This window comes from Morone saxatilis, unplaced genomic scaffold (genome assembly GCF_004916995.1).
Source record: "Morone saxatilis isolate NCDOM2014 unplaced genomic scaffold, NCSU_SB_2.0 Contig9, whole genome shotgun sequence".
Classification (NCBI taxonomy): domain Eukaryota; kingdom Metazoa; phylum Chordata; class Actinopteri; family Moronidae; genus Morone; species Morone saxatilis.
This window is the reverse complement of record NW_023340268.1, coordinates 14,640,416-14,654,549: the sequence shown is the minus strand read 5'-3', so window position 1 is coordinate 14,654,549 and position 14,134 is coordinate 14,640,416. Positions and strand designations below refer to the sequence as shown.

The 14,134-nt window shown below is 40.3% G+C and overlaps 2 protein-coding genes across 5 annotated transcripts; both read right to left on the bottom strand.

Annotated features, from left to right (window-relative positions):
• Positions 1-545: 545 nt before the first annotated feature.
• Positions 546-3,376, bottom strand: cbx3a (chromobox homolog 3a (HP1 gamma homolog, Drosophila)). Of its 4 annotated transcripts, XM_035681605.1 has the most exons (6): positions 3,243-3,330; positions 3,101-3,138; positions 2,210-2,363; positions 1,837-1,993; positions 1,429-1,523; positions 546-1,192 (listed from the first exon to the last, which is right to left on the bottom strand). In XM_035681605.1, coding segments are annotated over exons 2-6 (534 nt in total). In that variant the 5' UTR covers positions 3,102-3,138; positions 3,243-3,330; the 3' UTR covers positions 546-1,065. The 4 variants fall into 4 exon arrangements, with proteins under 4 accessions (XP_035537498.1, XP_035537499.1, XP_035537500.1 ...); XM_035681606.1 differs by lacking the exon at positions 3,101-3,138 and having other exon boundaries at positions 3,243-3,376; XM_035681607.1 differs by lacking the exon at positions 3,101-3,138 and having other exon boundaries at positions 3,282-3,374.
• Positions 3,377-4,446: 1,070 nt separating this feature from the next.
• nfe2l3 (nuclear factor, erythroid 2-like 3) lies at positions 4,447-10,092 on the bottom strand. Its single transcript, XM_035681546.1, has 5 exons — positions 9,196-10,092; positions 7,354-7,434; positions 6,810-6,923; positions 6,123-6,600; positions 4,447-6,001 (listed from the first exon to the last, which is right to left on the bottom strand). The coding sequence occupies exons 1-5, from the start codon at positions 9,709-9,711 to the stop codon at positions 5,232-5,234; spliced, it is 1,959 nt and encodes a 652-aa protein (XP_035537439.1). The 5' UTR covers positions 9,712-10,092; the 3' UTR covers positions 4,447-5,231.
• Between the last annotated feature and the right edge of the window lie 4,042 nt (positions 10,093-14,134).

Sequence of the window (14,134 nt, the reverse complement as noted above, 5' to 3'; positions counted from 1 at the left end):
CCTGCATAGAAAAAAATCATACAAATTAAAAGCAAAAGAGTGATTTGGTCTGATAATACTACTGGGTAATACATATGCAGACCGGACAGATTGAGGTGAACTAAAGTATGTTCCCTTGTGTGCTGATACTGGTTATCTACATGGATCATGCTGCGTCTGGGCCTTTGATATCCCACCACAGTGACTTACCTGATGAACATCATTTGACTCTTCAATATTGAAGCCGTTATTGTCATGTGCAGCAAATGACAAGAAAAGGAAATCATACTGGTGTTAGAGGTAAAATACAAACTAAAACTCCTGACAGGGTGCATAAATATTACATTGTAATTTCTGAACCCAAATTGTAGCACGGAGACAAAAGAGTTAACCTTGAAATCTTTGTTGGGGAAAAGTGATAGGATTAATTTGCAGATCCAAACAATAAATAAAGGATCAGGTTTCAAGCGCCAATATGTCAACATTTACAGTTGTCTGCATGTGTTGTACTTTGCCAATTCTTAATGCATATATTTCATTAGAACCATAAAAACTAAACAGTGGGATTTGGTCACATAAAACCTTTATTAGAACTTCAAATTAATATTTACAGTAAGAGTATACAAAATGCACTTTTAGAACAAAACATTAGCACTAGTGTGGAAAAAAAACAAAAAACAAAAATCGGCATCTTACATGAGATTGAGATGGTGATACAAGAAGTGGTCAACAGCTTGATGGACCAAAGTAGCCATTTAGAATTTACAAAATTTGACCAGGAATGAATTTGGGTGGGTGTTGGGTTCTATCAAAGAGTATAGTTCCTAAACTGCCATCACATAAATCATAATATGATAACGGAAGACTTCATTATACATCACAACACCATCACCAACTCCCTTACAATCAGTTCAGCTAATATGTACAACAACATAGCTCTCCTTGACTGCCACACAATGTGAGGGTTGAAACATCTCCAAAAAGAACTAAGATAGCTAAAACTAGAAGGCAAGCCAGAGGAGAAAATTCAGTCCTGAGGAAAAGGGCATAGGTGGTGCAAAGGACTGCAGTAACCAGAGGGAAGTACTATTGAGCCTCATCCTCTGGACAGGAATGCCATGTCAGTCTCTCCTCATAGAAGGAAATGACCACCTGAGGGCAGCGAGTGTTGGCCTCACGAGCAGGGACCAAATCTGCTTCATCTGAGTCTTTCCTAAAGAAAAAGAGGAAGAAAAACATTACGGCAACTGTGGACCCTGTTTACTACTAACACACGAGTTTTCATCTATTTAGCTACAACACAGTCGGCGCATCATCACAAGTAATAATAGACTTACTGATAACGGATAATAAAGATTTCAAGTGCAGAAAATTCAAAAGGATGACAGTTTGCGGAGCCCTCCCTTTTGAATCTTTCCTAAATATATGAATATTTCCTTCTGTACTCACCATTTCATCAAGAACATCAACTCCCCGCTACTGTCTGTTGCGCCAATGATCCGTTCTGGGTCGAGGTTCCTAGCAAAGCCACGCGGTTTCTCAGCCTGTAAGTGGTGCCAAATGAACACATGAGTATATGCAAGAAACTGGAACAGGTATTACTTATTTTGTTTTCCCAGATGATATAGAACAACTTTGAGCCTGAGACCATAATGATTGCTTGATCCAAAGCTCTCTCCAGGATAGGTTTGGTAGCTGCTGCATTTCACTTCTTACTTAGATATATGTAATAGGGTAATGTTTATATGAAACGTTTTACCATTTATCTTTTTCTAAATGTGAGATCTCACCCTCATGCGAAGAATTCCCACTGAAAAATGTAACTGTCTGGAGGTATGTAAAACTAAGTGAACTCACCACATCTTTCTTCTTTGCTTCCGTCTCTGGTTCATCTGTTGATGCCTTTCTCTTAACAGGAGCAGGCTTCTCTTTAACGTTCTTCTGTGCTTCCAAAAACCCGGAGATCAGCTCTGGGCAATCCAGGTTCTCCTCTGGTTCCCAAGTATTGTCAGCACTAAATGAGCAGGAGGAGGGTCAGCATTTGCATCTCAAAACATCCCTCAACACAGATCTCCATCGATACAGACGCAAACAGCACAGTCGACTTTAAAAACTAACTTGTATGCAGGAAAGCAGCCGATTCATGCAACCAAAGACTATAGACAAAAACATAGCACGACCCCATACCAGGGAAGCACTTCCAGCTCTGCGGGTGTCCCAGGAAACTCACTCTGTGAATCCTTTCCACTTCAGGTAGAATTCTACTTTGCCATTGACAATTCGCTGGTCAAGGACTTTTTCCACAACAAATTCCTCCGGTTCTTCCTGCATCTCTTGTGAATCCTTCTTGCCCTTGGTATTCTGCTTCTTTCCCATGTTGTGCACTGAAGAGGAGGAGGAGGAGGAGTGAGAGAACTTCCAATGCCACCTTAAATTCCACATGTACATGCATAAAGCTACTACTTCTATCCACATTAAGTTTAAGGTAAGAATAAAACAAAGCCAACATGTCCCAAATCAAGCACAGCGTAGGGGGCCGTAAACAAATTATTTGCGATAGCTGACGTTAAGTACACGGTAATGTACACGGACATGGCAGCGCGTACAAACCAATAATATTATAATAAGTAGCGGCTTAGTTATGCATTGTGCAAAACAATATACAAAGCTAGTCAAATCACGAAATGGCGTTATGTAGGTTAACGTTAGCCAGCATGCTAACAGTACGTTAGCTCATTTAATGTCAGGCCTGGGCGGTAGATAAAAGTCCCTTGGCTTTATTGTGCCACCTGCATTGTTACGTTGATTAACAAAGAAGCTTGGTGCAGAGAAACAACTTAAAGCATAATAAGCTAGCTAGTCGTGTAACATTAGCAATTTCAAAAAGCTAATTATATTTTACGCCAGGCTGGTTACGATAAAAACACTCAAATAACATTTAAAGGCCCCAGGATGCAACTAAATCCTGGAGAAGACACTTCTACCGTAACCTAGCTGGCGCTAATGTACTCAAAACAATGCATTATAGTACTGACACAACACTGACAATGTATACATGTAAACAAGCTAAAATAGTACAGCTAGCTAACACAGTTGGAGTAACGTTAACGTTATAGCTCACTCTTTCTGCGAAAACTGCGTTCCTGCTACAAGGTCCAACTTGGAAAACAAAGCTAGCGTTAGCTTTCCTGTGTCAGGCAACAACATTTACGGTAGGTGTTGCATGATGCAACGTTTGAAATCATTCATTTATGCATACGCACCCTAAAACCAACAGGAATTGCTCGGCTATGCCTCCTTACCACGCGGTCAGCCTTCGCTTTATCTCTTGTCTGCAGTACTGCAGGGCAGGCGCCAAAAGCCCTGGGTGACTACGGAGGCCAGCAAGGACAATGCGCTTCGCTCTTTACCGTTGTACCTAGTGCTATACCGTCTTTGGCCTCGTGGTTAGGTGATGTTAAGGTTTAGTTATCCGTCCTTCAAAGGCTGCGACGTGGATGTAATACCTACAAGGTCTAAAGCTACTGAAGTGTTCGGAATACATTATTTTTTTGAGCAAATGTCACAAGAGTGTATTAAAAATAAAGAAAGTTAGCTTGTGTGTACCCTTTCATTTTCTGGTTGTTAAAAACACAGGTAGGTGTGCTCTTAAAACAGTGGAACAAGAATGAGACAGTCTTGGGTTGTTGGGTTTTTTTTTTTTTTTCAGAAATCAGGAAAAAAAACAGGGTCTGCAAGAGCATTTCAAATTCCCCAGGCAAAATCATACTATCAACATTCAACAATCACCATGCAATCAAAAAACATTTTCCCCCAGCAACAAAGAAAAACAGTTTGAAGTTTATACAAACAGCAAAGTAACCTCTAGGTCAAACCAGAAAATTAAATACAAATTTATGAAAGACTAGAAAAACAAACAAAAACGTAATGAGTCGCACGTATTAACTACTTCTTGCACCATTCTCCATTTGAATCACTTACTCACTCATCTGGCTGTGTAAAGTGGTGTGCCCATGAACAGGATGGCAACTTCTACTAAATACTTAATTTAACTCTCAGATAATCTCAAATATATAAAAAGCAACATCCAAAACAACATTCAAGCCTATTAAATAGAGTTGGTGATTGCATTCATTTTTTTCAGTAATGGGATGGTTAAGGTCCATATAGGGCCATTTTAATAATGAAGAGTTTGTAGTTACGAGTGCACTTAAGTTCCCCTAAAAAGGGTATTTTTTATTTAGCCAAAATCTATAACATAAACTAAGGCATGAGGTAGAATATAATTTTGCCAAAACTGTTAATTGAAATGAAAGGGTAAAGCAAAATTGGGCTTGAAACTAATTATTCTATATTATTTTATAACATAATGGTAGCCTCTTTAAAACAATTTGTCATGGTAATGTGCGTCTGTGGATTATGTACACACACACACACACACACACTATCCAAAACACTTATCCAATGCAAATTAAGGCCTTGTCAGTTTAATCATTGGTATATTGTTTGTCATCAAGACATAGGGAAAACAACAAAATCTTTTTTTTTTTTTACATTTCAGTTCAATTTTTTTTTTCATGCCCTCAAATATCTGAAGCAAATTTGTAAACTTTAGATAGGTAATGTTCCAATATTCTTACCACTTTGAGATAAATTTACCATTATGAAAAAAAAAAACATACTGCCCTTGACGGTCTCATGATGCATATAAGCACTTCAGAAACCTCAGAAACTTTAATAAATACAATGTTTAACCTCCTCCTTATACTGAATAGATATACATTGAGAGGCAAGATTACATGGAAACAAACAAACAGAATTGTCCTCTTGGATCTCTATCCAGTAACTTTCACAATGCTAACTTTTAGACATGTATGGTTGTCTACGCTCTTCTGTAAAAACGGTTAGATTCAATGACTCAAATGTTAACAGGCACAAATAAAGACTGGTTGTATCGCCAGCAGTTTAGCTGTTGCCTTAAACTGCCCTGGGTGTCTTGTCCATCTTCAATAAGCAAAGAATGTCCAGTGTGTAAGCTACATTTTTCCCATGAGAAATTTTATTTACAGATATTCTTTTTTTAATGTTCAGAGTTCCTTTTCTTTTTGCAGCTTTTGTCGATTTAGCCTCCCAATAGCGGTGAATCCACACACAGTTTTACAAAAAGAGGAGATCCCAAAACCAGAGTCAGGCAAGTAAGTTCAGAAATATCAAAAAACCTAAAATCTCAAGTCTCAGCTGGCAATACTGCATCATTGCTTTTTCTCCTTCTTTCTCTTGTCTGTTTTGTTGCCAGTTGATGTAGAGACAGCAGGCCGTCTTACAGGCTGAACCACAACCCTCCCGTTGGCCCCGCACTGCAGGGTAAATCTTTCTGGGTTCAGGGGCTGTCCTGAATCATCCCTCAGCCGGGCCAGCACGTCTCTGGTCAGCTGCTTTATCTGCTGGCCCACAGCACCCATTGTCTTGGCTGTAAGCTGTTTCTCCCTCAGTAGCCTGTCTCTCTGAGCGTGCAACCTTTCCACCTCCTCCTGGAGCCCTGTGATGGCATCTAGCTTTCGCTTGCGGCAGTTTTGAGCTGCCAGTTTGTTCTTCCCTCGTCTGCGGATGTCCCTCAGGAGGGTCACCTGTTCAGGGGAGAAGCCGTGACCGTCAAGGACCTCCAGGAACTCCTCCACAGGCATGTTGACAATCTGCAGGACAGAGAACGGGATGCACATGGCACGGGCACGCATCTCATCACGACTCAGGTCCCTCTCATCCAACCTTGGCCCATCATCATCGCTGAGAGGCTCCTCCTTGATACCTTTGTGGGAAAGTGTTACTGATGGCTGGTTGAAGAAAGCAGGAGATGAGTAGCTGTGGTCATGCCATACACTCTCACTCAGATCAATGGGGGACCACGTTGTGGTGTAGTCCATGATGCCTTTTGAGGGGACTGAATCCACTTCACTGCTGTAGCCTGTAGCTCCACACTCATCCTCACAGTATGAACTAGAGGACGATGACATGTCGGATGAGCCTGGATAAGTGAAGAATTAATTATCTTATTAGTATGCATAACAACAATAACAAACAATTTCTTCACAATCCATGGCAATAAGACATTTAATCAACAAGTATTTGTTGAGATTTGAACCAACCTGGGGAGACTGGACCTCCAGAGCTGCTCTCTAAGGAGAGGCCTGAGTCCGAGTCCAAGTCCTCGAGGACCTGTGGGTCTATGCTCTCCAGACAGCCCATAAGCTGGGTGTCTATAGGATCCAGGCCTTCCAAACCTAGCTGATTGATCTGGTCAAATACTGCCTCATCCAGACAGCCACCCAGCACACTATGTTGGGACACATTTCCAGTTAAATTACATACTGATGCAAAGGGGAGAGCAGCCAGGCCCAATGCCATCCCTGGCGACGCGTTGGAGTGTGAGGAGCCTGTGGATTCCAGTCGGAAGAGGGTTCTTTGCTGTTGGGGGACTGGCCTGGACTCAACTCTTTCAGACACCACACCAAACGCTCCAGCACTGGTTACCATAGCATCATGCAAACTGACATCCTGGCTGATGGCGGTAGTGATGTCTGTGTCAAGGTCTGACAGACGCTCGGTTACAAGGGAGTCCAAGTCCTACACATGAGACATTTTAACTGAATTTTAGTCTTTGTAATTTTGAAAATCCTCCAACATGTAGATCAGCATGGGACACAAAAGCTCTCTGTTGCAGTATAGTGATGGTTCCTAGCTTATGCATCTGAATTACTGTTTGTAAAATGATAGTAAGCCTTGTGGTTAATTCATTTTCAGGATTATGTAATGAATATGAGCAGACAACTTACGTCAAGGTCAGTAACAGACAGAGAGAGTAAACTGTTCCAGTGCTGGTCAATATCAATGGTAGGAGGATGTTGGCGTGCTGGATCAGACAGTGCAGTGATGCCTTCAAGCAGACTCTGAAAGAGGCAAAAATAATATATGCATAGAATGCAACACTGACAGAGTGGTATGTTTTGTTGTCAAACCTGTCCAATGTGAACAAAAGTATTTGTGCCAAAGCTGGCTATGTAGATTATTAGGAACAGGAACTGAAACACAAAGTGTTTCCTTGTCAGAGATAGTGATTATTGTGCTTCTGCATCTCTTATCTTATCATCAGAATGGTGTGATTAGTGATGAAGTCAGTTTTTTGGATTTTCTGGTTAAAAATAACTACAACTTAGTCATATGACTTTAAATTTTAAGAGTGATACATGTATTGTGACAGACAGTGACAAACAGTGTAGTGTAAACTCTGTAAACAAGTATAATTACTTTTCAGAATAGAGTGATCCTGATGAACTGTGCAATGCTTTCAGCAGTATAACTGCGAAACCATGATCATACCTCTTGTTCCAGTGTTGAACTGTGAGCCAGCTGAGTGAGCGGAGCAGGTTCTTCCTCCTCTTGAACTTTAGCATCATCCTCCTGGTTGGGCAAACAAAGGCAGATGGAGAAAGGGAAGACAGAATTGGGGAACAGGTGAGTTAGATACAGGATAGAAAAGAAGGGAAAAAAGAAAGTCAGTTTGTTAGCTGACATCCAAAGACCTTAAAGACAATTACATTTCTGGTTTGGTGATCCAATAATCGCCATCGCAGATAATTGGATATCTTTTTTTATCTTAATTTTTACTGTTCTGTTCTGACAGAGAAAATGATTGTTTTAATAAGCAGTTGTTGTAACTCCGGAGGGAACAGAGACCAACTGAACAGACTACATTTATTCCCAACTTCTTTCATAGTCCGCCCAACTGTGATAGGGACTTTGACAAAGCATTAGAAATGTGTGAGCTGTTGTTGTGTACGAAAATGACTTTGATCTTTTTACTTTCAGAAGGCTACTTACTCTCGGAGATGACCCAACCCTTTTAGACAATGTAAGACACTCCTGATAGAGCAAGTACAGCATGTAATATAGGTCACCAGCTGTCTGCCACAGACACAATATTCCTGATATATCCAAACACAGAAAAATATTTCCCATGCCCAAGTGATAAAAGCAGATGGATTCTTATCTGTTCCAAAAAAAGAGTGACTGCTGAATCAGTTTTTGCGTTAATGCTAGAGGCAAAAACATGACAAACTGTACTCTACACCAGCCAAGTTCTGCCCAAGCTTTGTCTGAGCTTGTCGACTTCTACTGGCTTTACAGCTTCAGATGTCTCAGTGAAAAAAAGACTGTACATCGTTATTGATTGTTACTTTCAAATATTACAGCTGTAGACCTCTCCTTTAAAACACTGTGTTTCCATAAACCACAACATTGTGCCCTACAAGCAGTTAAGCTATGACTTATTTGACAAAAGAGAGGGTCACATTATCCTCGTGAACAAGAACCCTGGGAGGGGGCAGTGTTCAAGTATGGACCACCGCTTTTGTGTAAGCAAACAGGGTGTGGGTCTAAGCCTCACTTCTCCACCTCTCAAGGCCCACAGCTGGCGATTGAGTCTGAAGAAAGGGGATACAGTTACACAAATGGCGACATCAACTGCCCTCAGGACATAACATCCACCAAGCAGCTGTTTCTACCCTGAATTAGAAAACCTGTATCACTGGGAGAATTAAATATAATGGTCTGGGTGTAATTACAGTGTTAAAAACATAATGGCAGTCACAGATTACAGATGGCAGCAGTTACACAGAAGATGAAACAACACAATCTACAATCAGTGAGTGAAACTTGTCCTGACTATTCAGAGAGGGCTTAATGTGAGTGAAGGGTGACAGGTGCAGTAGACAGTTTGTTGAATACTTGTGATGCTGTACATCAAACTAGATCGTTGATTGAAGCAGACTTACCAAGTAAATGCATATCCCATAATCTGACTATCACTGACAAGCAATTTGTGAGTCCTACAAAGTGAAAGTGAATGCACATTACAGGTTTTGCTAACGGGTTATCACATCTTATTATCTTATCATCTTGTTTACTGGTGGACCAGGAAATGTTACAACATAATAAGTTACTGGTCGGATGGACACCCATCATTGTATAACACGGGCTAATGCTACTACTTAGCTATTGTGGTAGAGAACAGTTGCTCTGTTAAGCATTGAGGAAGTTTTAACTTTAGTTCATCACCAAGGTTGGTCAAGTAATCTAGCCGGCCAGCCAACTCTCTGTCACATGGCTCAGTCAGCAGCGAAGTCTGTTGAACTTTATGTAACATCACACACAAACACTTGCCTCTTTAAGAAACCCACAGGCTCCAGCGTTACAAGGCCCCTGTCCGAGTTCAGTGGGTGTTTGGCACACCTCTTGGCCACTGTCAGGCAGGTGTTCACTGCCATCCCTGACTCCGTCCCCCGGGGTTTCTAACTCTGTGCTGGTGTCAGTGTTGTTGCTAGTTGAAGGCCCACACTCAGCCTTGTCAGTGGCAGACACTTGGTGCACCAGCCATGCGTTCAACTGTGTGGGGAAACGCGGGGAGCCAAGGGTCCTTACTTCGTCTAGCAGCCGGCGACTTGCAAAGAAATAGTCCAACTCGGGACATTTTGGATGCACACTGTATCCGTCAAGAGTGTCTCTCAAATTATGAAAGGGTGTCTGGGTGTAGGCTGAGCTAGGACCCAAGTTAATCTCTATCAGAGGCGAATAGTAGCCGCTTAAGTAGCTGTCGATATCCACACGAACTCCAATCAAACTGAGTAAGATTGTTAACTGAATCAGGCCGTCTGTGAAGTATTTTTTCGCGATTTGCATTTTCTAAATACTTTCCGAGCTGCAGATAATTGTGAAATCCTGACCCAACAGTTCCTCTTTCCCGAATGGACAAAGGGAAAAGCCTAACAAAAGAGCACGCCTTCCCCTGTCAGACAAAGAGGTCCGCCTGTACCGGCGAAATCGTTAGATAGCTATGCTAACTGTTAGCAGTTCGCTATCAGCTTTAATTACCGGTTAACGGGAACCTAATTGCGCAAACATAGCGAAAACGTTACTCTTCAGTCCCTTATAGCGGAGAAATCATTCGTGCCTGACACCTAGCTATCAAAACCTCCCTTGCGTTGTCAATTAAACAGAAAATGAAACATCTGAAAAGCTAAATGCTGTCACCGCAGAGTGCTGCTACTGGGGAAACTTCGCTCCCTCATTTGCATAACTCATGCAGATTGGACCAGAGCGTCGACCGCAACAGAATGTTATTGGACGAGAAGAATGTCCGTTATAATATCGACCAATGAGAGGAGGCGACGGTTGTTAACGGCTACCAGGCTGCCTGCCTCCCCCACCTAACCTCCCCGATTATAACTAAACATATTATTTAACGTTACAGGGATAACAGCAACAAAAATAAATTGATAACACGTCAGAAATACATAACAGATGCTTTTTTTTTTGTATTCATTTCCATCTTTCTAACAGTTCATTGGTCTCAAGTGGATGTCAGAAGAGCATGGTTAGGTTGCAGTTCCGGGACGTTTGTGCTACTGACCTGCATTTGTACTATGTTTGGCCTGCTGGTTAATGGCGGAATTACAGGTTGAACTTCTTGAACTATATATGACTAAAGTTAATCCTCTATGTCAACAGCAACATGCTCGTGTCAACAAAACACCTTACATCAGTTCAGTAGTTCATTCATAAGTGGAGTAAAATAATAAGTCTACATTCACTCAAGTAGACTGCAGGATGTTTAAGTATAGTTATGTTACTTTTCAGACTAAATCTTCTTTCATAACACGTCAGTTCATTGAATATAATGCATTGTTATGGATTCAACTACCCAACAATACAATAGTTAAAGGTCCAGTGTGTAATTTACAGTATTGTTTGTAGAGCAGTGTTTGTACAGTAGCTGAGAATGAACAAACCAAACACTGGCTCTAGGGTCTTGCAGGTTTTTCACAAGTTTTGTGGCCACCATAGTTTCTCCTGTACACAATTGGAAGGTGTGCTGTATTCAAATGGTTGCAATCTGCAACTTCACCGCTAGATACCAATAAATCCTACACACTGGTCCTTTAAAATAGCTCCACCTCTACCCCTTTCAACATTGAAATGCTGCTTACAGCATCATTATTGATAATATAATTATATATAATATAATAATAACAATCTAAAAGGGGCAATTCTGCATAACTAGATACTTTCAGACAATAATTCAAGTAAAATATTAAATGCAATATTTGTACATTTAGCTACTTTTGCTTAAGCAAAGGATCAATACTTGGATACATCAAGCACTGGACATGATATTGGGATGGGAAAGAGAAAGAGGGAATTTGTAAAATGTTACCATGGGTCTAAACCACACTATTAGATTGAACACAATATTATTGTCACAAAAACATGGATGTTTTAATGTCTGTCTTATCAGTTGTTTCATAAAGGTTTTATGTCCATTTAATCTGAATCACAAAATTTAATCAGAGCTATATTTTGGAACACATGTAGGCTTTCTCATTTGTAATAACTCTTCATTGTTCAGATTGCTCATATTGTACAAAAGTAATCCCTATACATCTTTTTGAGGGTGTCCCCTCCAGCTGAGTAAGACTGATAACCTTTAGAAACTGTATAGACTCCTGTGTTGGTAACTTCTACTGCAGCAGAGACACAAGAACGAAAAGATTAAATAAGGAATGGAAGGCCATATGGGGTATATTTGTTTGTACCAACATGCTCAAAACAAATGATAAATGTCATACAAAATCATTCTTCTGGAGGAGCTCAGTCTGTCCTTCTCCAAGATCTGCATAAACTAGTTTGGCTTTATCAAGTAAATATCAAAATGGGTGATTTTATGAAAGCCTATTATTGTCTTAATACACAGAGCCGCCCAGGGTCTGACCAGATTAACACGTGTTTGCTGATATCTAATTTATACTAGTCTAAATGCTGGCTTATGTCAGTGGTGTGATTAGGGAGAGCCTTGAGTTGAATCAAAAGAGCAAAACCAGAAAACAGACAGAATTAAAAACAGGGACTATGTGCACCTTTACATATTTATATATTTAGTACAGTGTACTGTATACCCAGTGGTGGAAGAAGCATTTATAGCCTTTACTTAAGTAAAACAAAACAAAAAACAAGTGAAAAATGTACTTAAGTATCACAAGTAAAAGTATTTTCAATAACACTTTCAGTGTGTTATTGTTATGTATATTATTGTTATGTTATTACTGATGTCCTAATGTGTAAGCAGCATTTAAATGTTGAAGCTTGGCCCAGGTGGAGCTATTTTTATGTTGGGATGTTCAATCTATAGAAAAACATATGCCTTTTTTCTAAAACTGTAATATTAAAAGTAACAACTAAAACGTACAGAGTCATAGTATAAAATAGTGATAAGAGAAAACAGTAATACTCAAATGAAGTACAAGTAGGCCTACCTCCAAACATACTTTGATAGATGCCTTCCACCACTGAGTACATTATGCTGTGGGCTCTGATTAAATAAATCAAAGGTAACATTTATATGTCTTTATAAAGAGATAACTGTTGATATGGGTTATCAGAGGAAACAGGCCTGGCTGCAGACGCCAAGTCACCCTGCTGGACTTTGCTGAAGGTTGATACTGGTGATCTGGCTCAATTGCGACTCCTGCTGGTAAATACTGGGAACATTAATGAATACCAATATTCAGTCGCGTCCACACTAATGAAATCAGGACAGCAATAGGCCAATTACAAAAAAAAAACGTGACTCATATTTTAGCCGTGTAAACCTTTCTTAGTAAGAAAGAGGTGTCACATATTTTGAATTCATTGGGTTAGTTATTGATTTCCTTTTGTCTAACAGCCTGATGAGTGATAAAAATAATGACACACCAGCAAATACTTTTTTATGCGAAAGCTGCATTTTACTTGTTACATTAAAATCATTTTCTGCACGTATAATGTGAGAACCGCGTGTAGGCTATAAAGGAAAAAGGATCTGTCACGACACTGACGTTAGGCTTCATCTTATACATGCAAAATGAGAATAAGCCGTTGAAGTCCAGATGAATAAAAACACTTCCTCTGGGTCTCTACAGTGAACTGAGCACTCTGAGTGTGGCTGCTGTAATTGAGTTTTTCTGTGCAATGAAAATCCACAATAAAGCTTTTGGAAGTAGTCTACACAGACGTTTATATGGCATTGCATCACAGAAAAGTGAATAAAATCGTAACCAACTATAGGAACAATAACGAGTGGCTATAACAAGGCTACACAACAGCAAGTTCAACACACATTGCCTCGGTCAGCTTGACAGTCTCAACAGCAGACAGTCGAGCCCTCCTACAGAACAGGCGCAAATCTATTGCAGACAAGTCAAGCGTGCTCTGCGTTCATCACACTTCATTTGGGATGCAGCTGCAACATTGTTATAAAGTGCAAGAATGTAACTTTCACACAATTTGAACATTTCAGAGCTATTTGAAATTGTATAGTCTATCACTGGAAGAAATGTTGTGTAATCGCGTCCTGCGCTGTTTATACGCTGCATCAGTCTTGCAAAGCTATAACAAACACACACCCCCCTTAAAAATAACAAGTGACATTCTGCGGTCCGCCTCATGCAAGCTTTTTTCAGATCGACAAATCCAGACTCTAAACGCTCCAAATCGCGTCGCTTTTAAAAAGCTGTGAAAAGTAATCAACTCCAATTGATCTGACGCCAGCGTGCAGTCACTTGATTAATCCACAAGTATTTTCATAACGATGTGAAACACATTTAAATCAACTTTGTGAAGTTCTGACAGATTTATTAGGGGAGAGCTCTTAAATCACCCCCACATACTCCTCTCGGGGCGAAGCTGATTGGTGGGTTTATACGTGATGTGTAGGAGGCTAGTGCGCGTGCGCACGAGTTTATGTCTCGCAAAGACTCATGGGAAACCTGAGGGAACTCGAGGTGACTTCCGTGGGACTATTTCTTTTAGTTATTTTCTGTTTTTTTCCCCAGGAATGACCGTTTTAACGTTGAAAGTCATTACTATGCACTGGTCTCGGGTCAGATTGAAGGTGATGCTGAGTGCAAGGCTAATCCAAAATTAACTGTCTCATATAATAATTATTTTTTGTCTAATCTTATTTATTTATTGGATTCTTTATTAGCCTATAATACCTTTGGGGCAGAGAAGCACATAGTTCCACTCTTCTTGAAAAGTGGATGAGAAATGTTAATTTTGGACATGAGCC

Coding starts and splice junctions, on each gene's coding strand:
- cbx3a (XM_035681605.1), bottom strand. Junction 1,994..2,209: donor AAGTGGAAAGGATTCACAGA/GTGAGTTTCCTG, acceptor CTGCTCATTTAG/TGCTGACAATACTTGGGAAC. Junction 1,193..1,428: donor TTGATGTTCTTGATGAAATG/GTGAGTACAGAA, acceptor CTTTTTCTTTAG/GAAAGACTCAGATGAAGCAG.
- nfe2l3 (XM_035681546.1), bottom strand. CDS start 9,711: ATGCAAATCGCGAAAAAATACTTCACAGACGGCCTGATTCAGTTAACA. Junction 6,924..7,353: donor GTTCAACACTGGAACAAGAG/GTATGATCATGG, acceptor TGCCTCTTTCAG/AGTCTGCTTGAAGGCATCAC. Junction 6,601..6,809: donor TGTCTGTTACTGACCTTGAC/GTAAGTTGTCTG, acceptor TCTCATGTGTAG/GACTTGGACTCCCTTGTAAC.